The following is a 25,041-nucleotide window of genomic DNA, read 5'->3' as shown; positions in this document are numbered from 1 at the left end:
TTTGCCTTGATGACAGCTTTGCACACTCTTGGCATTATCTCAACCAGCTTCATGAGGTAGTCACCTGGAATGCATTTCAATTAACAGGTGTGCCTTGTTAATTTGTGAAATGTATTTCCTTCTTAATGTGTTTGAGCCAATCAGTTGTGTTGTGACAAGGTGGTGGGGGGGTTATACTATTTGGTGAAAGACCAAGTCCATATTATGGCGAGGAGAGAAAGCTCCTTGAGACATTTGAGATGCAGAAATTATGTCCCATGCTGTCCGATACGCTAACTAAAGTGGAATGTAGTATTGGAGTCTGAAAAAAAAACAGCTGTGGCTGTTGACCTGTTGGAGAGCATGACATTTTTTGGGAGTAATCAGACATACACTTCATATACATTGAACCATTACTTTATTCAAGAACACAACAGTGACGCTTTATCAACAGATTACAGTTGCTAAATAATTGGGACAACATTTGAACAGAATTCAAGAATGCAAAGGGTGGCAGTTAGCCTAGCTGTTAAGAGCGTTGGGCCAATAACCAAAATGTCACTGGCTCGAATCTCAGAGCCAACTAGTTGAAAAATCTGTCGATGTACCCTTGAGCAAGGCACTTAACTTAACCCTAATTGCTCCTGTAAGTCGCCCAGGATAAGAATATCTTCTAAATGACTAAAATGTCATTTAAATGATATTGCTAGCTTTACAGTATACATTCAAAATCTAGCTATAGGTAGAAAAAAAGTGAATGATTGATGGTTGATTCTATTTCTTGTGGTGTCTGAACTTTTCTTCCAAATCATTTCTGTATGGACCTCTCTTTGTGCACGTGGGCATTGGCATGCTGAAACAGGAAAGGGCTTTCCCCAAACTGTTGCCACAAAGTTGGAAGCACAGAATCATCTAGAATGTAATTTATGCTGTAGCATTAAGATTTCCCTTCACTGGAACTAAGGGGCCTAGCCCGAACCATAAAAAACAGCCCCAGACCATTATTCCTCCTCCACCAAACTTTACAGTTGGCACTATGCATTGGGGTAGGTAGTGTCCTCCTGGCATCCGCCACACCCAGATTTGTCAGTCGGACTGCCAGATCGCGGCTGAGCCGTTGTTGCTCCTAGACGTTTCCACTTCACAATAACAGCACTTACAGTTGACCGGGGCAGCTCTAGCAGGGCAGAAATTGGCATCCTATGACAGTGCCACGTTGAAAGTCACTGAGCTCTTTAGTACAGGCCATTCTACTGCCATTGTTTAGCTATGGAGATTGCATGGCTGTGTGTTTGATTTTATACACCTGTCAGCAACGGGTGTGGCCGAATCCACTAATTTGATGGGGTCCACATACTTTTGGCCATGTAGGTATATACACATTTACAACTGGGCATCACTGAATAACACTTGTGTCAATTGTTCTTTAGCCATGTCTTCAGGGTGTTAAACATAACTCAGGTGTATTGTTGGACACACACACATAATGCATGTCTCATTTGACACGATTTCCACAACCTATACTGTGCTGGCTCTGATGTGTTCTTTTCACATTGTCCTTTCCAGCACGGCTCCAGCAACTACGGTGGATGCTTAACCAGGCCAGTGCCGTACAGCTCGACTTGGCTCAGTGGTGTGAAAGGGGTTTTGGTATGCTTTCAAATTATTCTTATTGTGTATGTGTCACGTTGTCCAGGGCTGAAAACAGGACGAAAGTTGTTTGATGGCTCTAGATCAGTAAAAGTGTAGATATGTGACTCTGTATCAACATTATAAAAAGAAAGAGTGTGTTTAGCACAGTCTAGAAACATTCCCACTATAGAGAGCTCTTCTCTCACAGTTACTGGTGTTTGAGGGTTAGTGAGGACATGGAAACCTTTATCTTTTTCGTAAGAGAGAGTCCAGTAGCCTTTATCTGTAGATAAAGGGACTATTGGCTTTTTCTCTGCAATTTCTCTGACCACTCCCACATACCAGGACAGTTTTTCAGATGATGTGTCCTTCACCTTGACTTCCCAGTACTGCTGTCCTGAGCTGAAACTCTCTTTACCCAATAATTGAGGATAATTTTGCTGTTTATCTGTATTCTTCTCTTTGACGTAATGAGCCCTCTTTCCTTTTGCAGTCACTCTAATAGCAGGGTGAGCAGTCTTTTCATCCATAATGATGTTCACTGAGGGAAGAGAATATGATGTGATGCATACACACAATTGTAAGATGGATTAGTATTTTAGATATACTGTATACAATAAACAACATAATTTAATAAATTAATACATTTTCTTGGACTATAGAGTTTTCTTACCTTTGAATCCTTTCACCTGGTGCCAATCTGTATTTAAATATATATTTAAATTGTTTAAAACATTGTAAATGTATAGCTTATGAATGGTTTCATGCACTCTGAAATGTCAGGAAAGTTATTTTGTTATTAACACTGCAAACATCAAATTATACAATTTAGACAGTAATTACATGTTTTTTCCCTATTGCTTTACCTTCCAGATCAACTTCTTTATCAGCTGCTGTCTGTTCAGTAGGGGTCTGCACTTTGTTTTCTGCCCATAACAGAACACATTTAGGTAATTAGATGGCAATTCATGATCATACATATTTTATTGATACAAAACATTATCAAAGTTATAAGATTATATGATAGTGAACATTACCTTCTATTAGTTGTTTTGTCTCTGCTGAATGGTAAAGGTGGAAGTTATTTTAAAAAGGTGAATTGATTGGTTGATAATGGACTGTTGAATTGTTGAACAGGGAGAGTCAAATCCTATTGATATCAGTATGTGTGCATCATGCTTTCTGTCAGGGAAGGTTTCCTCAAAAACTAGTTTGTCACAGTTGACCGCATTTCATCCAGAAAAATGTAATAAGAATGAAACAATTACCTGGCAGCCTTTGTCCTAGCTCAGTTTGATCTGAAATATAGACACAATAAAATCACTCATGGTTTACGCTATGTCAGAAGTCGTATCTCACTCTTAGTTTATTTATCACACAGATCAGATTAAATACACTACCTGTATGGTTTCTGCACTTAGACCCTAAAAGATCAATTATAAACTGGGTGGTTCGAGCCCTGAATGCTGATTGGCTGACAGACTTGGTATATCAAACCGTATACCACGCGTATGACAAAACATTTATTTTTACTGCAATAATTACATTGGCAACCAGTTTATAATAGCAATAAGGCACCTCAGGGGTTTGTGGTATATGGCCAATATACCACGGCTAAGGGCTGTATCCAGGCACTCTGCGTTGCGTCGTGCTTAAGAACAGCCCTTAGCCGTGGTATATTGGTCATATACCACACCCCCTCGGGCCTTATTGCTTAAATATATTACTGTTTAAACACTTTTCTGTATGGGGTTGTAATTACTGTCATATATTGCTGTTTTGATTCTATACCTCTTTGTTTGCACAGGATGAAGACCACAGTTGCCAGAGCACAGAGAAGGAGCAGTGACAGGACAAGAGTCCCAATGAAGGCTTCTTTCCAGGCTTCTGCACACAGATACTAAAGAGTAATGTCTCTAAAGCTCATAAAAGACACAACTGCAACATAAAATATCACATTGAAATTAATTTGCAAAAAAATCTCACACTCACCACTAGGTACAGCTGTAGTAGGAGCTATGTATATATGTGGCATAATTCTCCCCTCTCTCTTCTCCTCAGATAGAGAGACTGTACAAGAAAGCCAATCTGAGTCTGAGGGAGAATACAGCACCCAGCTACTGACACTCACCAAGCCCTGAGAATCTGATACAGAGAGAAAGAGGGGTGTAGAAATACACAAGGACAACCACTCATAAAGGGACAGATGCACAACTGCATTTGATACATAAAAAAACAAATCACAAACATGGCCATAGATGGCCTTCTTCAGTAGTGATGCTCTAGTTACAATTGGTGTTGAGTACTTCTTGTCCATTTCTGATCTCTGTCCCCTCTTTGTTCCTCCAGGTGAGTGTAGGCTGTGGTGACCATCCCTCTGATGAACAGGTAGCGTTCACCTGACCTCCTCCTCCTCTTCCTTCAGCTACAGAGAGAACTGGTTCACTACCCATTACTAATGGAAAGATAAGGCGAAACAAGCCACACCCATTAGGACACAGATTGAATGAGTTCACCAGAAAAAAATATAATGAGTAAAAGATAAAAGGGGAAAGAATATTGTACTTCATTTTTAGTAAAGGCCACCAAAGTTTCAGCGATTACCCCTACACTCCACAACAGAGGAGGGTGTTGGGAGGAGCTATAGGAAAACGTCTCATTGTAATGGCTGGAATGCAATAAATGGAATCAAAAACATCAAACATATGGAAACCATGTGCTTGACTCATTCCATTTACTCCATTCCAGCTATTACAATGAGCCTGTCCTCCTATAGCTCCTCCCACCAGCCTCCTCTGCGCCACAATCTATTTTTATGTTCAAAGTGAGCCCCTAACATTTGTGTTTCTAAACTGAGGGTTGTTCTTAAAATCACCCACAGGACAAAGACTTTGGTTTTGGGGTGATGATTGACACACAATTACACCAGTTTGGGAGTCATAGCCACTTACCATTTACTGTGAGAGACACAGTGGCTTTTTCGTACCACTGTTCACTGCTGACACTGCACACATACTCCCCCCTGTCTTCCAGTGTGACCCTCTCCAGTCTCAGGGACACATTCCCTCCCTCCAGCCCTCCAGTTAGAGACACCCTGCCCTTGTACCGGGGGTCCAAAGGAGCCTCCTGGATCTTGTGATCTTTGTACAACAAGGCAGGAGTCTGGAAGTCACTGTAGCGATACCAGCGCACCTCCAAAGGCTCCGCATTGAAGAGAGGTGAGACATGACAGAGTAGAGACACCGAGGAGCCAGACAGAGTCGAGATCGGACCATCAGGGACAGTTAAGGTGAACATCTCCGGTGCTGGAGAAGGAGAAACGGGGGAGAAAGAGGGAGAGAGAAAGAGAGGGTGACTTATTTGTTCTAGACTCGCAGGGCCAGTTTCCTGGACACAGATTAAGTGTAGTCTTGACCTGGACTAAGAAGCATGCTTAATGGAGGATCTGCATTGAAATTACGTTTTTTGATTACTAATGTAATTAACAGTGTAAACATTCTCACCAGGTTGAGCTGCTCTGATGTCTACTGTGAGAGCACCCAGTATCAGCACCCTCAGACACAACCCTGCATAAAAGATAAAGAACATCACAATGACATTATCACGACTTAGGTGTTAGGTAGCCTATGTGAGAGAGAAACATTGTAGGTAGCTAGATACAGTGTCAAACTATGAAAATATTTCACCAATAAAATTACAAAAATTGTCATAATGATTATGAATCAGGGTAATGCATGTTTCTTTTTTTGGCTATAGCTATCATCAACTGCAGTCATTATCAAAAGACACTGAGTGTTCAAAACATTAGGAACACCTTTCTAATATTGAGTTGCACCCACTTTTGCCCTCAGAACAGCCTCAATTCATCAGGGTATGCACACTACAAGGTGTCAAGCGTTCCACAGGAATGTTGGCCCATGTTGACTCCAATGCATCCCACAGTTGTGTCAAGTTGGCTGGATATCCTTTGGGTGGTGGACCATTCTTAATACACACGGGAAACTGTTGAGCGTGAAAAACCCAGCAGCGTTTGACACCCTCAAACCGATGCGCCTGTCACCTACTACCATACCCGGCATTTGAATATTTTGTCTTGCCCATTCACCCTCTGAATTGCACATAATCCATATCTGAGTGCCAGTCTGATGGTAGAACTCAATCTCTACTTCTCGACAGTAGAACCTCAAAGATACAAACCTCTGAGTTACGGACCGACCAGTCAACTGAACAGGCAAAATCAAGCCGGTGCTACAGACATGGGCGGTGTGTTCAATAGGGCGATATGGGCGACGCACTGCCAAACGGGAAAAGGAAGGGATTTTTTTTCTAATCAATTATATCATGGCAACAGTAGTTCAGTGTTCACGTCTGATCTGCCAGCCACTAAATGTCCAATCAGGCTAAAGTCGTGCTTCAAATGTCCCCGCCCGTTTTGGGGCGATTTCAGTCAGGTTGAAAATCGCCCAGAAGTCTCTCATAGCCTCTAATGTAAAATATTTTTTTTTCAAATTTCTGAGCTTTCAATACATTCTCTATGGGTGTCTGAGGGCTTGCACTTACGCGCTTTCGTCATACGTAACGTAACGTAACCATGAACGGCAGACAGCAACGCTTGGACAGCGACTGGTGTAACCGACATGCACCATCTTTCAGAAAAGATTAAGAAAAATGAGCTGTCAAAGACCCACATTGATAGCTGTTTGAGATTGTCTGCTTTGGTGAGAGTGAATATTGCCACTCAACTGGATGAGGGATACAGGCTAGCTGTCCGCCGCCACAACGATGAGGTTAGCAACAGCAGAGTCGTGAACACTGTCTACGAGAATCGAGACGACCTCATAGAATGTTTTGAAGCCATCCGGACGGGTTCATTGGGTTCATTTGACCAGCCCACCGTACCAGAAGCTACAGAATAAGGACATCGATGCTGTCTTTATCAAACGTGCCCTCGACAGCTTCGCAAGCAGTGTGCAGGCCATAAGGTAAGATAAAGATTAAACAATATCATTCGATCTTTCTCAAAGCAGAGCTTTATTTGAAAATGTATGCATGAAAGGAGACTGCATTTGTGTTTGAAATTACATTATTGTCATTATATATGGCCAGTGGTGTAATCTATCTTATTTTATATACTATGTGTACTGTACAGTGGTGCTCATAAGTGTATGAACACATTCTAAAGCTGACTAAAAAGAGGAATAAAAAAATAAAAAAATCATCTTTTGGAAATTGATCTTAATGACTTAATTAAAAAAGTTGGAAAATCCAACCTTTAAGGACACCAATTTTCTTTTCTTTTTTATTCCTGTTTTTAGTCAACTTTAGCATGGGATCATAAGCTTATGAGCACCACTGTATACTGTGCTGAACACTTAGGCTATGTGAGACACAAAGGCTAACTTAAACACTAAAGACTTTATGCATCCCTGCCCATTTTAAGTGGAACTGAAGTATTTGTACTATACATGGATACATTGCATATACCTGTGCATCACATAGACAACAATACTGTACAAAGCCAACAAACACATTGGTCTGTTTGCCTTCAGGGACTCCTCTCAACAGCAGCTGCAAGAAGCAACAGGAGCCAAAAGACCCAGAACAGCTTTGAGAGAAGAGGAGAAGCAGAGGCTGTCTGAAGAGGTCTGCAACACCATCCTGGATCACACCAAAGAAAGGTTCTCTTTCTCTGGCCACCTTGTGAGTGCTACCTTACTGCAAGCAGACATGTTTGAAAGGTACTGCCATTCAAAAAAATAAAAAATCTGTTCATGTTCATTTTTACAAATCTATACAATTGGCCAGAATATGGTTGTTCATATTTACAAATCTATACAATTGGCCAGAATATGGTTGTTCATTTTTACAAAGCCATACATATTGTTTATGCAGTGTTGAGGAATGTGAAAGAACACCCTTGATTATTTTTACTGTGATAACTTATTTTGCTTTTGTAAGCCAACACTTTTGAGATCAGTCAATAAATGCTTCTGGTATTGACTTATATGCTGCCCCTGTCTTCATGTTGTTGCTGGACATATCTTTTTAAAAATGTGTGTAGGTCACCTAAATCATCAGAAAAATTGCCCCTCCTGAGAATTTTTTCAGGAGCCGCCACTGGCTACAGACAAATGTAAAAGTTGCTTACATGTGCTTAACCACATAAGCTATTTATAATATCTGGCTAAATGATTAGAAAACACATGTAACTACGCAATCAATATTTTCTATGAAGGTTTGATGAACAGTGAATTTCAAAGTTACTGACATTTCAGTTCAGACCTCCATCCGACATGTTTGTATCACTGATGTCCTACTGTATCTCTCTACATTGAGTATAGAAAAGAACATTAAGAGCACCTGATCTTTCCATGACATAGACTGACCAGGTGAATCCAGGTGAAAGCTATGATCCCGTATTGATGGCACTTGTTAAACCCACTTCAATCAGTGCAGTTAAAGGGGAGGAGACAGGTTAAAGAAGGATTTTTAAGCGTTGAGACATGGATCATAGCTTTCACCTGGTCAGTCTATGTCATGGAAAGAGCAGACATTCCTAATGTTTTGTACACTGTATATGTATATTGCATGGTCAAATCAGATCCCGCCTTTGTCTTAGAAGTGTAGCTATTGGGTTAATTGGCAACCAGATCGAGATGAATGAACAGATGGAGCCTGTGATTCTGAACTTTGGACTTTCAGACATTGGTTTTATCTTTTTACTACTGCTACAGTATATTGATTAACTAGCCACACTAGCAGCCATTTTAGAAAAGTACACGTACAGTAGTCATTTTAGCGGAGTTGAATAGAAGAATAGAGAATACATGCCTAATAGTAATAGGCATTATACAAAATTACTAGAAATAATACATTGAGAATAAATCTAACAAAATGTCCTATTAATATGACTATGTAAGAAGCATAACCCTTTTCAATTAAGAGGTAACTGATAACTGAAAACCTTTCATTTCAATTTTAACTCATGTTTCACTGACAAGATGGTAGTCATAAGTCATATCAAATGCATTTGTACCTGAGTTCATGGTGCCTCTCGTTCGATTTCCATCAAATGTATCCTCAATGTAGGGATCCTCCGATGATCCTTGTCTACTCCCTCCCTTAATATTGAATTGTAGTTTCACTTGCCCTTCTCTTGCAGAGCCTACATTGGTTACTGATTGACAAAAGGTGACGTTCCAGGGCGACACTACGCATCTCAGAAGACTGCTATATCATATTGATGTATTTCCGGAGATTTTAAACACTTCTCCAGGCGTTGTGAGATCTGATAATATGTGCAGCGTGACCGTGAAAAAGACGACCAGGAAAGCCATCAAATCTGTAATGTTCCTACCAAAAATACAACTTTGTCACTGTTCTTTGTTCTCTTCTATATTTTGTCCAATGTTGCTGATGCAGCGTGGCCACTTGCAAGTCAACCATGTAGCAAATCAGCTGGTGTGGCCTTGGACAGTGATAGCCTGAAAACTCTATACTTTTTTTTACAACTAAACTGACATACCTAGTATCACTCTCTCACAGATCACTCTCACACGAACGCGAACACACACACACACCTTTAAATGTTGTTGGATTACATTTATTTGTTAGGTCATGACGGACAATTTCTGAATTTGTATTTGGCAAACATGTGGAAGAGGGACCTTGATGTGGCATAATAGAACAAACATTTGGTTTATTGTGTGAATTGACGTTTCGGTTCAGGCAGTAGATGATCTACATGATGATTGACATGTCCAGAAATGTAACCACAGGGGAAATGAATCAATGGGGTGTGCCCCATCAAATAATCCCTATACCTGATTTTTTTCCTTACACTCAAACTCTGAATACCAAAGAGATTATGAAAAAAAATACATACCAGTGCAGAACCCTTTAAATAAATCAAAATAAATAGAAGGGAAGGCTCTGATAAATAGACAGTTCTGTGCTCACCTGCTATAGATTTTTTCAGCCTCATTCAGCCAATGACAACGCGCCAACTTCTGAATATTCAGTGCAATCTTTGCATCGACAACCACGCCCCTTTCAGCAGGAGAAAGGAAGCTGCTTTATCGACCTGAAAATCTTCCCCTAGAAAGGTACATTTCGAAAGCATTCCCCTTGATTTTTGTTTTCTATTACATGTTTTTAATGGCCACTAAGATACTAAAACCTATGGAACGCAAATTCATTCTGCAACTGCTTGCTGCAATCTAACGTTATAGCTACTATGCACCTTGTTGTTCGCCATCTAGATAACGTTAGCTAGCTAGCAAGCCTGTTTCACACCGAATGCAAACCAGTCAGCAAACGGCTAGCTAATGTAGCTAGCTAGGTCGCTTCCTTGCTAAGAAGAGATTAACTGGCTATGAAATGCGCAGTGATCAACGAATTCGTTGCAATTACAATTTAGGTCACCAGCTAACTAGCTTTGTTTCCATTCATTTTACTTTGTCTGAAGCAAGATGTCATTTCGTCGACCTTTGGTTCGGTAACTAGTTAGCGAGCTACAGTTAACTAACGTTAGCTTAGCTACCTAGCCAACTAGCTAGCTAGTACAGTGTTTTAAAGATAGGTTACGACCAGATGAGGTACTGACTTATTGTGCAAAGCTCCCCGCTAAGCTGATGTAGGTAGAGAATACAGAGGCACTGTTGTGACAAATGTTTGAAACCAGCTGGGGTTGTTGGCTTACTAGCTAGCTAGGTAACCTAAGGTCTGGGTCATTAAGTAAGATGTTTACAAACGTCAGTGATCCACTGACAACGTCATGACAGCCTGGTCCAAATCTGTATGAGTTAAACAACATTCCTCTATCATTGTCATGCCAAAGCTGTATAAGCACAGGGTCGACGGGACGGACGGAAGCGGCGCATCGTCGTACGGGGAGGTCCGCAGTGACATTACGATGAGCTACAAACCCATCGCCCCTGCCCCTTCCGGCTCCAACCACACCCCGCCAGGTTTCTGCCGAATGTCAATCGGTTATTTTGTGTCCACTATTCTTGCTATCAAGGGTGCACCAATAGAAACATAATTTCTATGGATGCACCCTCTACACTACCCATCTTTGGTTTGGTCTTCACCCATCTTACTGAACTCTCTACCCTACCACAGTGGATTCCATTCAATAGATAAGACTAGCGGTCCTATCCCTGCCCAGAGACTAGCCCAGGGAACACACTACACGTCAACGGCCAACCTGAGTGTCATATACTACCAACCATAATGTAACAATCCCTCTCACCTGAGAATGAATGCGCCACCGATGCCACGCAGCCTTTATGCCCCTGCCTCCCATTTTAAAGATGATGTTAACTAGTCATAGGTGATGTTAACTAGCCATAGGGCGCTTCAGTGCGTCTGAATTTTCTCTTTCCTCTGCCTAGGCTCCAGTGTGCCCTCCCCCTCACTCCCCTCCTCCTCCAACTTCAGACCGGCGTTCAGTGATTTCGGCCCGCCGTCGATGGGCTTCGTTTAGGTAGGACAGAACAGCCTGACTCATCTCCAACTGCTTTAACTAATGCCTATGATACTTTAGAAAGTCATGTTAAATATGATGTGATGTCATTCAGGGTATTATATCAATAGGGTCCAGGTATCACTAACACATACAAAACAGATTTGATTTGTTGGCGAGTATGTTTATTTGCATAACTCGTCATGGCAATTATCCCTCTGTATCTCTACTCTTCTGTACGATATAAAGGGACTATATCTTGCTCAGGATCAATAGGGAGTTGTAGTTGCTTTTACTCTTTTCCAACATATACCTTTGTCTCTAATCCCCCTCTCTCTCACACACAGCCAGTGAAAGTGTCTCAGGGCTCAACCTACAGCGAGCTGCTGTCAGTCATTGAGGAGATGAGTCGCGAGATCCGCCCCACCTACGCCGGAAGTAAGAGCGCCATGGAGAGGCTAAAGAGAGGTACTGCAGCCTGACCGGCTAAACGCCTAGGCTACAAATATCCTCACAAAGCTTGGAGCAAAGGTTGTGGTTGTATTGACATAGGGTGTTTATCAGTACTCCATAACTTACTTTCCTTTTCCCTAACACAGTGCACATACCCAGCAAGCAGACAGTAAGCATATTAATATTATATGCGTAAACACAGCAATAATAAATTAACATAAGGCAGTGGGTGAAAGCAATGATCAACAATGCATGGCAGCATCAGAGCAGCAGCAGCAAACATAAATCTTAGAAATAAGCCAAATAGTATGTTACAAGGCTTTCTGCATTCAATAAAACTGTCAGGAAGCTCAGTCATCCAGTCAATCAATCATCAAAGTTTAAATCCACCAAATTCAATTAGCAACATTTTTGCCCTGTCCAATCCGACATTAATTGTTCTTTAAATTCATAGATGCCGAAATTAGTTTCAGTTCAATCCATGAAACGTAAATGTTATGCACAAAATGAGAAATGGGCAATTCCATGGTAACGGAATTACGCAGAGACTCAGATTTCACTTTAAAATGCATACCAAACAAAAACCATAGTGTTATGGTTTGTTAAACTTTGAAATCTGTATTTTGTTTGGCATACATTTTAAAGTGAACAAATCGGAGTCAAGTCGTAATTCCATTATCGTGGAATTGCCCAAATGCAGGACACATCAAAAATAATGAATTAACAGTACTTGGTGATGAAAGGTAGTCCTAGTTCTTCAGTATGTGAGATGGTCAGTCCAGAAATCCCTATTCCAAGGCTAGTAATCCCAGGGAAAATGTTTCTCTTATGAATAATTACTGATGTAAATACTTTTCAATGAACCAAACAAACATTTCCCCCATGCTTCTCACACCACGGCCATTTTGCTCTTTACTCACATTATCTGGGATCCTTGGGACGTCCCTACCCTAAACCCTAACCTTAACACATTTGAACTTCAATTGGGTGACATCAGAGTTAACAATCTAGTTAGTTACCACATTCTTGTCGAACTGTCAACAGAGTAGCTAGCAAGCAAAAAGATATGCCAAATAAGTCAAAACACTTCAGGGCAAATAAATCAGATTTGACCATTCAGACAAGTCGCATGGCCAGGAATCAGAATTGTATATGACTTCAAACCACCTATGAAGGTGGGTTGAAATATCCTCTTCAATGTGCTATTTGGCTGTTCAGACTACAGGAAAAATAACAGATTCTAATCGGATATGCAAAAAAATTTGATTTGATGTGAACAAGGCTTTACAGCATCTTGAATATACCCCGTTCTCTGTTCCACATGGTACCACCCTACACACATTTTCTGCTGTCATAGCACACTATTTGCCACATACAGTCAAGCTTTCCTTGCCCTTCATCTACCACCAATTAATTATTACCTACTCCCTACACACCTGAAATCAGTTTTGTTAGTATGGCAATTTTATAAACCCAATTTTTGCAGTTCTGTACTTAAAAATGGAATAAAATGATGATAGAAAAGTTTTCCAATTAACAAAAATAAATACTGGTGGCCCACCTTGGCTACTGATGTCTCCCACTATATCAACTCCTGTTCCGTACGTGCCCAAACGAAGAAACCTCGGAATGCCACGCCAGGCAAACTAGTTCCTCTCCCAGTGCCTCAGCGACCTTGGTCACACCTGTCCATAGACTTTGTCACTGACCTCCCACATTCTGACGGCTTCACCACAGTCCTGCTGGTCGTAGATCGGTTCTCCAAATCATGCAGTTTTTTCCCGCTAACTGATCTTCCTTTTGCTCTCCAGGTCGCTGAGGTTCTGTTCCAACAGGTCTTCCGGCATTATGGACTTCCGGAGGACATCGTCTCGGACCGTGGCCCCCAATTCACCTCCCGAGTGTGGAAAGCTTTCCTGGAGAAGATTGGTGCCACGGCCAGCCTCACTTCCGGGTATAGGCCTCAGTCGAATGGACAGGTGGAGCGCATGAACCAGGAGCTGGGGAGGTTTCTTCATTGCCACTGTCAGGACCGGCAGGGTGAGTGGGCGAGGTTTCTTCCCTGGGCAGAATATGCACAGAACTCCCTCGTTCACTCCTCCACAGGGCTCAATCCCTTCCAGTGCGTCCTGGGATACCAGCCGGCCCTGGCCCCTTGGACACCCATCCAGTCCGATGCGCTCGCTGTCGACAAGTGGTTCCACAGGGCCGGACAGGTCTGGGTCGTCGCCCATGTCCATCTACAGAAGGTTATTCGTCGGCAGAAGGACCAAGCCGACCGCCACCGCAGTGAAGCCCCGTATTCCAGCCTGGTGATCGTGTCTGGCTGTCCACTAAAAACCTCCCTCTCCGCCTGCCGGTCTACTGAGCCACCGGTCTGAACACACCACCTCGGCAACACCGGAATGGAAACCCAACGCACCCTAATCACCTCCAGCGCACCTGCACCTCATCATCTCTTCACCACCCCTACAGTGAGGGAAAAAAGTATTTGATCCCCTGCTGATTTTGTACATTTGCCCACTGACAAAGAAATGAACAGTCTATAATTTTAATGGTAGGTTAATTTGAACAGTGAGAGACAGAATAACAACAAACAAATCCAGAAAAACGCATGTCAAAAATGTTATAAATTGATTTACATTTTAATGAGGGAAATAAGTATTTGACCCCCTCTCAATCAGAAAGATTTCTGACTCCCTGGTGTCTTTTATACAGGTAACGAGCTGAGATTAGGAGCACACTCTTAAAGGGAGTGTTCCTAATCTCAATTTGTTACCTGTATAAAAGACACCTGTCCACCAAAGCAATCAATCAATCAGATTCCAAACTCTCCACCATGGCCAAGACCAAAGAGCTCTCCAAGGATGTCAGGGACAAGATTGTAGACCTACACAAGGCTGGAATGGGCTACAAGACCATCGCCAAGCAGCTTGGTGAGAAGGTGACAACAGTTGGTGCGATTATTCGCAAATGGAAGAAACACAAAAGAACTGTCAATCTCCCTTGGCCTGGGGCTCCATGCAAGATCTCACCTCGTGGAGTTGCAATGATCATGAGAACAGTGAGGAATCAGCCCAGAACTACACAGGAGGATCTTGTCAATGATCTCAAGGCAGCTGGGACCATAGTCACCAAGAAAAACAATTGGTAACACACTACGCCGTGGTCCTCTGTAGCTCAGCTGGTAGAGCACGGCGCTTGTAACGCCAAGGTAGTGGGTTCGAACCCCGGGACCAACCATGCACAAAAATGTATGCACGCATGACTGTAAGTCGCTTTGGATAAAAAGCGTCTGCTAAATGGCATATTATTATTATTATTATAAGGACTGAAATCCTGCAGCGCCCGCAAGGTCCCCCTGCTCAAGAAAGCACATATACCGTCTGAAGTTTGCCAATGAACATCTGAATGATTCAGAGGAGAACTGGGTGAAAGTGTTGTGGTCAGATGAGACCAAAATTGAGCTCTTTGGCATCAACTCAACTCGCCGTGTTTGGAGGAAGAGGAATGCTGCCTATGACCCCAAGAACACCATCCCCACCGTCAAACATGGAGGTGGAAACATTATGCTTTGGGGGTGTTTTTCTGCTAAGGGGACAGGACAACTTCACTGCATCAAAGGGACGATGGACGGGGCCATGTACCGTCAAATCTTGGGTGAGAACCTCCTTCCCTCAGCCAGGGCATTGAAAATGGGACGTGGATGGGTATTCCAGCATGACAATGACCCAAAACACACGGCCAAGGCAACAAAGGAGTGGCTCAAGAAGAAGCACATTAAGGTCCTGGAGTGGCCTAGCAAGTCTCCAGACCTTAATCCCATAGAAAATCTGTGGAGGGAGCTGAAGGTTCGAGTCGCCAAACGTCAGCCTCGGAACCTTAATGACTTGGAGAAGATCTGCAAAGAGGAGTGGGACAAAATCCCTCCTGAGATGTGTGCAAACCTGGTGGCCAACTACAAGAAACGTCTGGCCTCTGTGATTGCCAACAAGGGTTTTGCCACCAAGTACTAAGTCATGTTTTGCAGAGGGGTCAAATACTTATTTCCCTCATTAAAATGCAAATCAATTTATAACATTTTTGACATACGTTTTTCTGGATTTTTCTGTTATTCTGTCTCTCACTGTTCAAATAAACCTACCATTAAAATAATAGACTGATCATGTCTTTGTCAGTGGGCAAAAGTACAAAATCAGCACGGGATCAAATACTTTTTTCTCCTCACTGTATATAGCCCTGGACTGTTCACTGTCTTGTCGTGTACTCGCTCTTTGTTGTTCTCTTGCTCAGTGTTAAGTAAACCTTTACATTGTTGATTCCTGCGTCTGCATCCTGCCTCTTCGTATCGTCAGTACTCGTCACAGTCAGGCTTCCCCAAAAAATTTACCAAGAAAAAAAAGAACATAGAAAATAATGTATCTTTCGTCTCTGTGTTTCATAATTTTCCTTCAATTCGCAAGAGGCTCAATGTATCTCACCAGAGAAGGCATCCGAGCGAGCGGAACAGGGCCCCTCTGTCCCTGTATGTGTAGGCCATCTACCTGATGCTGTCTGGTCCAAAAGAGTATGACATTGTTAACGCCCGTAGCATTGAATGCAAGGGAAGCCAGTGGGCATTTGGCATCCCTTGATTAAAAAAATAACAAAAATAAATGGTTTCACCCAAATCTGAAAACCCTGTTTAGCTTTCACGCTATGGTTAGGCTAGGCAGTAGGCTAGTATTTGGGGTGATGATCTGTGAGGTGATATTTTATTTGCTTTGTAATTTGTCTAAAACTGTAAATGACTTGTCAAGTCATGTACTCCGGTTCTTGTATACACTGTAACAAGTACATTGAAGATTTGTAATATGCTGAAAAGTGACCAAACTAAAGTTCATATTTTGGGGGCAATGGGCGCAGCCATCTGACTTTTACTTTGTTTATTTGCATCTTATAGTGAATTGCATTCTGGGATTATGGCATTTTCGCTTGTCAAACATAAACAAACATGGCTGCCATCATAAAGAATTTAGCTGCTGTTAGCTTAGCTGACACGCATCTCTTTTCTAAACAATATTACATTTCTCCCTTGTGCTCACCAGAGATGTGGTACATCATAAACAAGGCTGTTAGGTCACTAACTTATGTTTTGTTTTTTGTCAGCGCAACCTGTTATTTAGAGTAGTTTATGGAATGAGTTTGGCTGTGGATGTGTTCCGTGTGGTACTTGGATGATGAAGTTCACATTTATCTTTTACAATAAAAAGGTGAAATTGAGGAATAAAGTTGTGAAGACCTTTATTTCCCATCAGTACAAAACATTGTTTAGATGCTTTTCAGACAACAATGCTGTTTAGACGCGTTTGTTGCATCATACAGTCTGTTGCTACCGTTCCAATCACATATTTGCGATGGTACGCTGCAGGGACCACTCAACAATGATCACAAATATGTGATCGTACGCGTCAAAGAGTTAAAGCAAGTTTTCTGAAGTTCTACACATTTTGCCATGGGGCAGAGAGAATGTTGCAGTTGTAAAGCAAATTTCCTGCAATTCTACACATTTTGGCATGACTTATGCCATGTTAATGATATCTGAGTGAGAGTGACTAACGAAATCAATGGGGACCCCTTGGAGGTCAGGGCCTCTGGGCACGTTCAGTATTCGGCCATGATTACTACAAGTTTAGATAACTGGCTAGACTAACTTACCAATCTAAAAATTGTTAGCTGACATTGATAATTGAGTGACGGTCAGTGACTGACAAAACAAGAGAGAACCTGCTGATGCACAACCACATTTTTAACTTACACCATACAGTGGGGAAAAAAGTATTTAGTCAGCCACCAATTGTGCAAGTTCTCCCACTTAAAAAGATGAGAGAGGCCTTTAATTTTCATCATAGGTACACGTCAACTATGACAGACAAAATGAGAAAAAAAATTCCACAAAATCACATTGTAGGATTTGTAATGAATTTATTTGCAAATTATGGTGGAAAATAAGTATTTGGTCAATAACAAAAGTTTCTCAATACTTTGTTATATACCCCTTTGTTGGCAATTACACAGGTCAAACATTTTCTGTAAGTCTTCACAAGGTTTTCACACACTGTTGCTGGTATTTTGGCCCATTCCTCCATGCAGATCTCCTCTAGAGCAGTGATGTTTTGGGGCTGTCGCTGGGCAACACAGACTTTCAACTCCCTCCAAAGACTTTCTATGGGGTTGAGATCTGGAGACTGGCTAGGCCACTCCAGGACCTTGAAATGCTTCTTACGAAGTCACTCCTTCGTTGCCCAGGCAGTGTGTTTGGGATCATTGTCATGCTGAAAGACCCAGCCACGTTTCATCTTCAATGCCCTTGCAGATGGAAGGAGATTTTCACTCAAAATCTCACGATACATGGCCCCATTCATTCTTTCCTTTACACGGATCAGTCGTCCTGGTCCCTTTGCAGAAAAACAGCCCCAAAGCATGATGTTTCTACCCCCATGCTTCACAGTAGGTATGGTGTTCTTTGGATGCAATTCAGCATTCTTTGTCCTCCAAACACGACGAGTTGAGTTTTTACCAAAAAGTTATATTTTGGTTTCATCTGACCATATGACATTCTCCCAATCCTCTTCTGGATCGGGCGGGCCTGGACATGTACTGGCTTAAGCAGGGGGACACGTCTGGCACTGCAGGATTTGAGTCCCCGGCGGCGTAGTGTGTTACTGATGGTAGGCTTTGTTACTTTGGTCCCAGCTCTCTGCAGGTCATTCACTAGGTCCCCCCGTGTGGTTCTGGGATTTTTGCTCACCGTTCTTGTGATCATTTTGACCCCACAGGGTGAGATCTTGCGTGGAGCCCCAGATCGAAGGAGTTTATCAGTGGTCTTGTATGTCTTCCATTTCCTAATAATTGCTCCCACAGTTGATTTCTTCAAACCAAGCTGCTTACCTATTGCAGATTCAGTCTTCCCAGCCTGGTGCAGGTCTACAATTTTGTTTCTGGTGTCCTTTGACAGCTCTTTGGTCTTGGCCATAGTGGAGTTTGGAGTGTGACTGTTTGAGGTTGTGGACAGGTGTCTTTTATACTGATAACAAGTTCAAACAGGTGCCATTAATACAGGTAACGAGTGGAGGACAGAGGAGCCTCTTAAAGAAGAAGTTACAGGTCTGTGAGAGCCAGAAATCTTGCTTGTTTGTAGGTGACCAAATACTTATTTTCCACCATAATTTGCAAATAAATTCATTAAAAATCCTACAATGTGATTTTCTGGAGAAAAAAAATCTAAATTTGTCTGTCATAGTTAACGTTTACCTATGATGAAAATTACAGGCCTCTCTCATCTTTTTAAGTGGGAGAACTTGCACAATTGGTGGCTGACTAAATACTTTTTCCCCCCACTGTATGTATTCTACTATTCTAACTCTCAACAATAAGTTGAGACCCCGACTGAGTTCCTGAAAATACTATTTTTTTGCAGTATTACTTTAGTGCCATGTTGCAAACAGGATGCATGTTTTGTAATATTTTTATTCTGTACAGGCTTCCTTCTTTTCACTCTGTCAATTGGGTTAATATTGTGGTGTAACTACAATGTTGTTGATCCGTCCTCAGTTTTCTCCTATCACAGCCATTAAACTCTGTAACTGTTTTAAAGTCACCATTGGCCTCATGGTGAAATCCCTGAGCGGTTTCCTTCCTGTCCGGCAACTGATTTAGGAAGGACGCCCGTATCTTTGTAGTGACTGGGTGCATTGATACACCATTCAAAGTGTAATTAATAACTTCACCATGCTCAAAGGGATCTTCAATGTTTGCTTTTTTATTTCTACCCATCTACCAATAGGTGCCCTTCTTTGCGAGGCATTGGAAAACCTCCTTGGTCTTTGTGGTTTCATCTGTTTTTGAAATTCACTGCTCGACTGAGGGACCTTACAGATAATTGTATTTGTGGGGTACAGAGATGATGTAGTCATTCATAAATAATGTTAAACACTATTATTGCACACAGAGTGAGTCCATGCACTTATTATGTGACTTCTTATGCACATTTTTACTCCTGAACTTATTTAGGCTTGCCATAACAAAGGGGTTGAATACTTTTTGACTCAAGACATTTCAGCTTTTCAATTTTAATTAGTTTGTAAAATTTCAAAAAACATAATTCCACTTTGATATTATGGGGTATTGTGTGTAGGCCAGTGACAATAATCTAAAATTATTAAGGCTATAACACAACAAAATGTGGAAAAAGTGAAGGGGTGTGAATACTTTCTGAAGGCACTGTATGTTTTATTACAATCATTTTGACAATTCTGTACATCCAATGGTCAAAGTGTGTAAGGCGATAGTCAGTGTGGCTTGTGTTTTTTTCATTTGTCTTTCTGAATGTCACTATGGGTTTAACTGTGGGTGTTAAAATTAGGCTAGTTAATGATGTTCCAGTTGTGAATTCATGTATTCATGTATGTCTGTTTCTCTGTTTGCCTCTGAGTGTGTATGTTGTCTTCGAGTTTGTCTCTGAGGATGTGCGTGTACGAGTATGTGCATCACAGTCCATGTGTGTACAGCTGTCAAATTGTGTATGTTCATGCATGTCTACGCACATGAACTCGATGGGGTCCTTGCAGTGATTTATGTAAATAAATGTGTATCCTAGTTAATCATGGAAAACAAAAAAACACTGGCCTCAATATTCTTGCGGTTTAATCCCGACTCTCAAAGTCGCAGTTTGTTTGTGTCAAAACCAGTTTCTGGGTACATTTCTCAGTGTCAGCCGGCACTGCATGTGTTTAAGGGAAGTAATTGTGAGTCGAGCGTCTTCAACCCCGTCATTGTCTCACGTTCGTTGTCGCTCGCTCCGAGTTTCTCCGACAGAGGGGCTCACACACACACACTCTGTGTGATTTATTTCGCTGTGTCGGAGTAATGTGATTCAGTCCTCAAGCTTCTTTTCTTTCCACTCACGGCGTGTAATAAAAACACAGCATGTTTTTAAAGAGATTGTCAGGAAAATAAGCATCGGCGTATCCAGATTTCAGAATTGTGCAGGAGGCTGGAGTTACAGGTGTTTGTGTTTGGGGAGGTCGGGGGTGGAAGGTGTGTGTGTGTTGGTGTTTATGTTTATGTGCCTGCATCTGTGTGGCCATCTGTACATGCATATGTGTGTTTATGTGCATTCAATGCATTTCTACACACTTTTATTCAGGCTGTATTCACAGCCAGGGCCAAACCAAAGGCCAATAATGGATTGTCTGTATCGATTGTTTTGTTTTACAGCTTATCTGGGCACCCTGGAATTGACCCTGCTCTTCGATCACGAGAACAACTGTCTACACTGTACAATCCACAAGGCCAAGGTAAGAAACTCAACCCTATACACCCTATACAGACTATTCTAAACAAGACTACACTTACACCCCAAGCCTAAGCTAAGCCACATCCCCTCCACACAAAGCGTCAAGAATCAAAGTGTATTAGCTTAAGCGCTATCCAATCCACTGCAAGCCTTAGGTTAGCATTGCAGCGTCGAAAGCCACTCAACATATCTTTTCCACGGAGACAGGCTTAGCTCTAACCCAGCACATCAAGCCAAGTCATGAAGACAATGGCGCTTGCCTAGAAAACCTGTGAACTCAGTGAGAGAGTACCAAGGTTTATCTCTTGACAAGGAGGCAGAATTAAGTATTGATGCGATCTGGGCTAGAAAGATAGGTTTCACATGCAGCCCACACCAGGCAAACATACAATATACACACCTTATGGGTACTATGGTAGATGTGAAGCTGAAATGCACCCATTCAATAATATTCACAGACTAAATATGCATCCCAAATGTTACCCTATTACCTATAAAGTGCACTACTTTTGACAAGTGCCATATGGGTCCTTGTCAAAATAGTGCGCTACATAGCGGATATTGTGCTATTTGGGATTCAGCTGTAATTCTGTGGCTTCCTACTATGTCATTTCAGGGAGTTGCTATCATTTGTCCTTTTTTGGAAGGTGATTGACTATGTTTATACCCAGATAAGCACCCCAACCCAATGGAAAGCATTGGTAGTGTAGGCACACCTACATATAAACAGACTAGCTTGAGAATTGATGGACGTAGAATGAGAACGATTTGAGTAGAATGGCATGCGACACAATAGACAAAACAAGAGTAGAGTTGAACAGGACATCATGTTCTTTGTCATGCCCTGACCTTGTCTGGCTTACAGCCTGTTGTGTATGACTGTATGTCATGTGTATAACAGCTAAACCTTGACCAAGTGTGTTCTGTGTGTTTGTGTGTGTCTGTCTGTCTGTCTGTGTCTGTCTGTGTCTGTGCGTGTGTGTATGTGTGGGTGTCTCTCACTGTGTGTGTCTGCGTATGTGTGTGTGTGTGTGTGTGCGCGTCTGTAACCCCGCCTGTGTGTGTCTCCACAGGGACTAAAGGCCATGGACTCCAATAGACTGGCCGATCCATACGTCAAGCTCCACCTCCTGTCTGGGGCAAGCAAGGTGCAATAATATCTAACAATTTCACAACATATACCCAATAAACACAAATCTAAGTAAGGAATGGAATTAAGAATATATACATATATGGATGAGCAATGACAGAGCGGCATGGACTAAGATACAGTAGAATATTATTGAACACAATATATACATATGAGATGAGTAATCGTTCGGCAGACCGCACCACCCTCTGGAGAGCCCTGCGGTTGCGGGTGGTGCAGTTGCCGTACCAGGCGGTGATACAGCCCAACAGGATGCTCTCAATTGTGCATCTGTAAAAGTTTGTGAGGGTTTTAGGTGCCAAGACAAATTTCTTTAGCCTCCTGAGGTTGAAGAGGCTCTGTTGCACCTTTATCACCACACTGTCTGCGTGGGTGGACCATTTCAGTTTGTCAGTGATGTGTATGCCAAGGAACTTGTAGCTTTCCACCTTCTGCACTGCGGTCCCGTCGATGTGGATAGGGGATGCACCCTCTGCTGGTTCCTGAAGTCCACGATCATCTCCTTTGTTTTGTTGACGTTGAGTGAGAGGTTATTTTCCTGGCACCACACTCCCAGAGCCCTCACCTCCTCCCTGTAGGCTGTCTCATCATTGTTGGTAATCAAGCCTACTACTGTTGTGTCGTCTGCAAACTTGATGATTGAGTTGGAGGCGTGCTTGGCCACGCAGTCATGGGTGAGCAGGGAGAACTGGAGGGGGCTGAGCACACACCATTGTGGGGCCCCAGTGTTGAGGATCAGCGAAGTGGAGGTGTTGTTTCCTACCTTCACCACCTGGGGGCGGCCTGTCAGGAAGTCCAGGACCCAGTTGCACAGGGCGGGGTTCAGACCCAGGGCCTCGAGCTTAATGATGAGCTTGGAGGGTACTATGGTGTTGAATGCTGAGCTATAGTCAATGAACAACATTCTTACATAGGTATTCCTCTTGTCCAGATGGGATAGGGCAGTGGGCAGTGTGATGGCAATTGCATCGTCTGTGGACTAGTCTTTCAAAGCTATTCATGATGACAGAGTTGAGTGCTATGGGGCGATAGTCATTTAGTTCAGTTACCTTTGCTTTCTTGGGTACAGGAACAATGGTGGCCATCTTGAAGCATGTGGGGACAGCAGACTGGGATAGGGAGAGATTGAATATGTCCGTAAACACACCAGCCAGCTGGTCTGTGCATACTCTGAGGACGGGGCTAGGGATGCAGTCTGGGCCGGCAGCCTTGCGGGGTTAACATTCTTAAATGTCTTACTCATGTCGGCCACGGAGGAGGAGAGCCCACAGTCCTTGGTAGTGGGCCGCGTCGGTGGCACTGTGTTATCCTCAAAGCGGGCGAAGAAGGTGTTTAGCTTGTCCGGAAGCAAGATGTCGGTGTCCGTGACGTGGCTGTTTTTCCTTTTGTAGTCCGTGCTTGTCTGTAGACCCTGCCACATACGTCTCGTGTCTGAGCCGTTAGTGGTCCCCAGTGTATTAGTCGTGTGTGTGTTTCTTTCCACTGAAACAGCTTGCCTAACAGTGAAGCGCTAAATGGTCTTAGCAAAACCACCATAACATATCGAATAGATGGGAGAGTGCTTACTGTAATCCAAAACAAATTTGAAATACTGCAGCTTGTGATAGCATGGCACTTAAGATTCATATAAATTATTGCCATACTTCCATGGAAATCAATTTTGAAATGAATCCAGTTGCATATATTATGGATAATATGTTGAATTTTGAGTGCTTCTCTGCTGTTTAGTGGACAGACAATACCACCTGTGATTTTGGCCAAAACACTGGGCTTAATCATTGTTTTCCATAAGAGCCGGCTGTCGGCTAAACAGCCGATAACAGACTCATTGTCAGCTGGCTACTTTTTCCAACTAACTAGTCTTCTTTTCATTTAAAAGTTTCAATTCGTTAGTCAAAAACGTATGTATAGTCTTCTCCCGCTAGAATGAACGATATGCGTCTTCTAGTGATCTATTGATAGGACAGGCGCCTGTCAGTCATAAAGCGAGTGATGACAGGAAAACACTGCCGCGTTGTCAGTCTGCTCTCTGTCCCGCCTCTCGGTACCTGTGCTATTTTTGTGCGCTGTGGTTGGCTGCAGTCAAAGTTTGAGCGAAGACAAAACCAAGATGCAGGTAAAACCGCAAAAACCAGATTAAACAGCAATAAAAGTAAAGAGTGAAAAAGTAAACGCTGCATCTGTCCCAGCAGCATCCTTAGCCAGCATCCATTTTCCAGTAAACAGGAAAAGGTATGGGGAAGTATAGGTAGATTGTATCCAATTGCAGAGGGAGGTGTTTAATCCCAGGGTCCTTAGTTTAGTGATGAGTTTGGAGGGCACAATGGTGTTGAACGCTGAGCTGTAGTCAATGAATAGTGTAGTGTCTGAAGGTCTATGATTTTGCTGACATTTGCAAATGGTGTAATAGATGAACTTTACTCTGCTTTGCTGAAGCATCTGGAAAGCATTGCTACATAGGCTTCTTGGAATAGAGGACATTTGGAGATATGTGGAGGCCAGGGATTGGTCTATCTAAAACCACCCATCTTATGTTACATAGGATAAATACCATGTTTGAACAAAGGACGGGGGAATAACATATCAGAGATTGGGTCCGGTTATTCTCCAGATATCTGCAGATGTCTGTAAATTGACGCTGAACTCTTTTGATATAATAAACCTTTATAATCAAAGTATAGTGTCCGCAGATTCCTTGTTCTCACAGCATAATCAGCATCGTTGTCTCGGACACTACAATAGCATTCTTATGTACACTACCAGTCAAAGGTTTGTACTATTTTTTACATTGTAGATTAATAGTGAAGACATCAAAGCCATGAAATAACACATATGGAATCATGTAGTAACCAAAAAAGTGTTAAACAAATCAAAATATATTTAAGATTTGAGATTCTTCAAATAGCCACCCTTTGCCTTGATGACAGCTTTGCACACTCTTGACATTATCTCAACCAGCTTCATGAGGTAGTCACCTTGAATCCATTTCAATTAACAGGTGTGCCTTCTTAATGAGTTTGAGCC

General features: G+C 42.3%; 1 protein-coding gene and 1 pseudogene across 4 annotated transcripts; one reads left to right on the top strand and one right to left on the bottom strand.

The window, feature by feature from the left end:
• Window positions 1-380: 380 nt before the first annotated feature.
• On the bottom strand, window positions 381-8,764 carry LOC311111996 (butyrophilin subfamily 2 member A2-like). Of its 3 annotated transcripts, none has more exons than XM_084154953.1 (11): window positions 8,648-8,764; window positions 5,115-5,177; window positions 4,563-4,916; window positions 3,902-4,066; window positions 3,604-3,756; window positions 3,403-3,498; window positions 2,880-2,909; window positions 2,649-2,672; window positions 2,478-2,537; window positions 2,285-2,311; window positions 381-2,152 (listed from the first exon to the last, which is right to left on the bottom strand). In XM_084154953.1, exons 1-11 carry the CDS (start codon window positions 8,655-8,657, stop codon window positions 1,638-1,640), a joined length of 1,497 nt encoding a protein of 498 aa, XP_084011079.1. In that variant the 5' UTR covers window positions 8,658-8,764; the 3' UTR covers window positions 381-1,637. The 3 variants fall into 3 exon arrangements, with proteins under 3 accessions (XP_084011079.1, XP_084011080.1, XP_084011081.1); XM_084154954.1 differs by having other exon boundaries at window positions 2,649-2,669; window positions 8,648-8,763; XM_084154955.1 differs by lacking the exon at window positions 2,649-2,672.
• Window positions 8,765-10,453: 1,689 nt separating this feature from the next.
• LOC311112337 (cyclin-dependent kinase 2-associated protein 2-like) lies at window positions 10,454-13,442 on the top strand (annotated as a pseudogene). The gene is made up of 4 exons: window positions 10,454-10,580; window positions 11,007-11,098; window positions 11,425-11,545; window positions 13,342-13,442. The product of its transcript is annotated as a cyclin-dependent kinase 2-associated protein 2-like (transcript).
• Window positions 13,443-25,041: the final 11,599 nt, after the last annotated feature.

Source organism: Coregonus lavaretus, assembly GCF_964263955.1.
Source record: "Coregonus lavaretus genome assembly, chromosome: 38".
Lineage (NCBI taxonomy): Eukaryota > Metazoa > Chordata > Actinopteri > Salmoniformes > Salmonidae > Coregonus > Coregonus lavaretus.
The sequence above is the reverse complement of the archived record's forward strand: the minus strand, read 5'-3'. Positions and strand labels throughout refer to the sequence as shown.

What these genes read in the sequence shown, in the direction of transcription:
- LOC311111996 (XM_084154953.1), bottom strand. An exon ending in CATCAGAGCAGCTCAACCTG is followed by an intron (nt 4,917 to 5,114) that starts GTGAGAATGTTT and finishes CTCCTTCTCCAG; the next exon opens with CACCGGAGATGTTCACCTTA. An exon ending in TGTGTCTCTCACAGTAAATG is followed by an intron (nt 4,067 to 4,562) that starts GTAAGTGGCTAT and finishes TCTTTCCATTAG; the next exon opens with TAATGGGTAGTGAACCAGTT.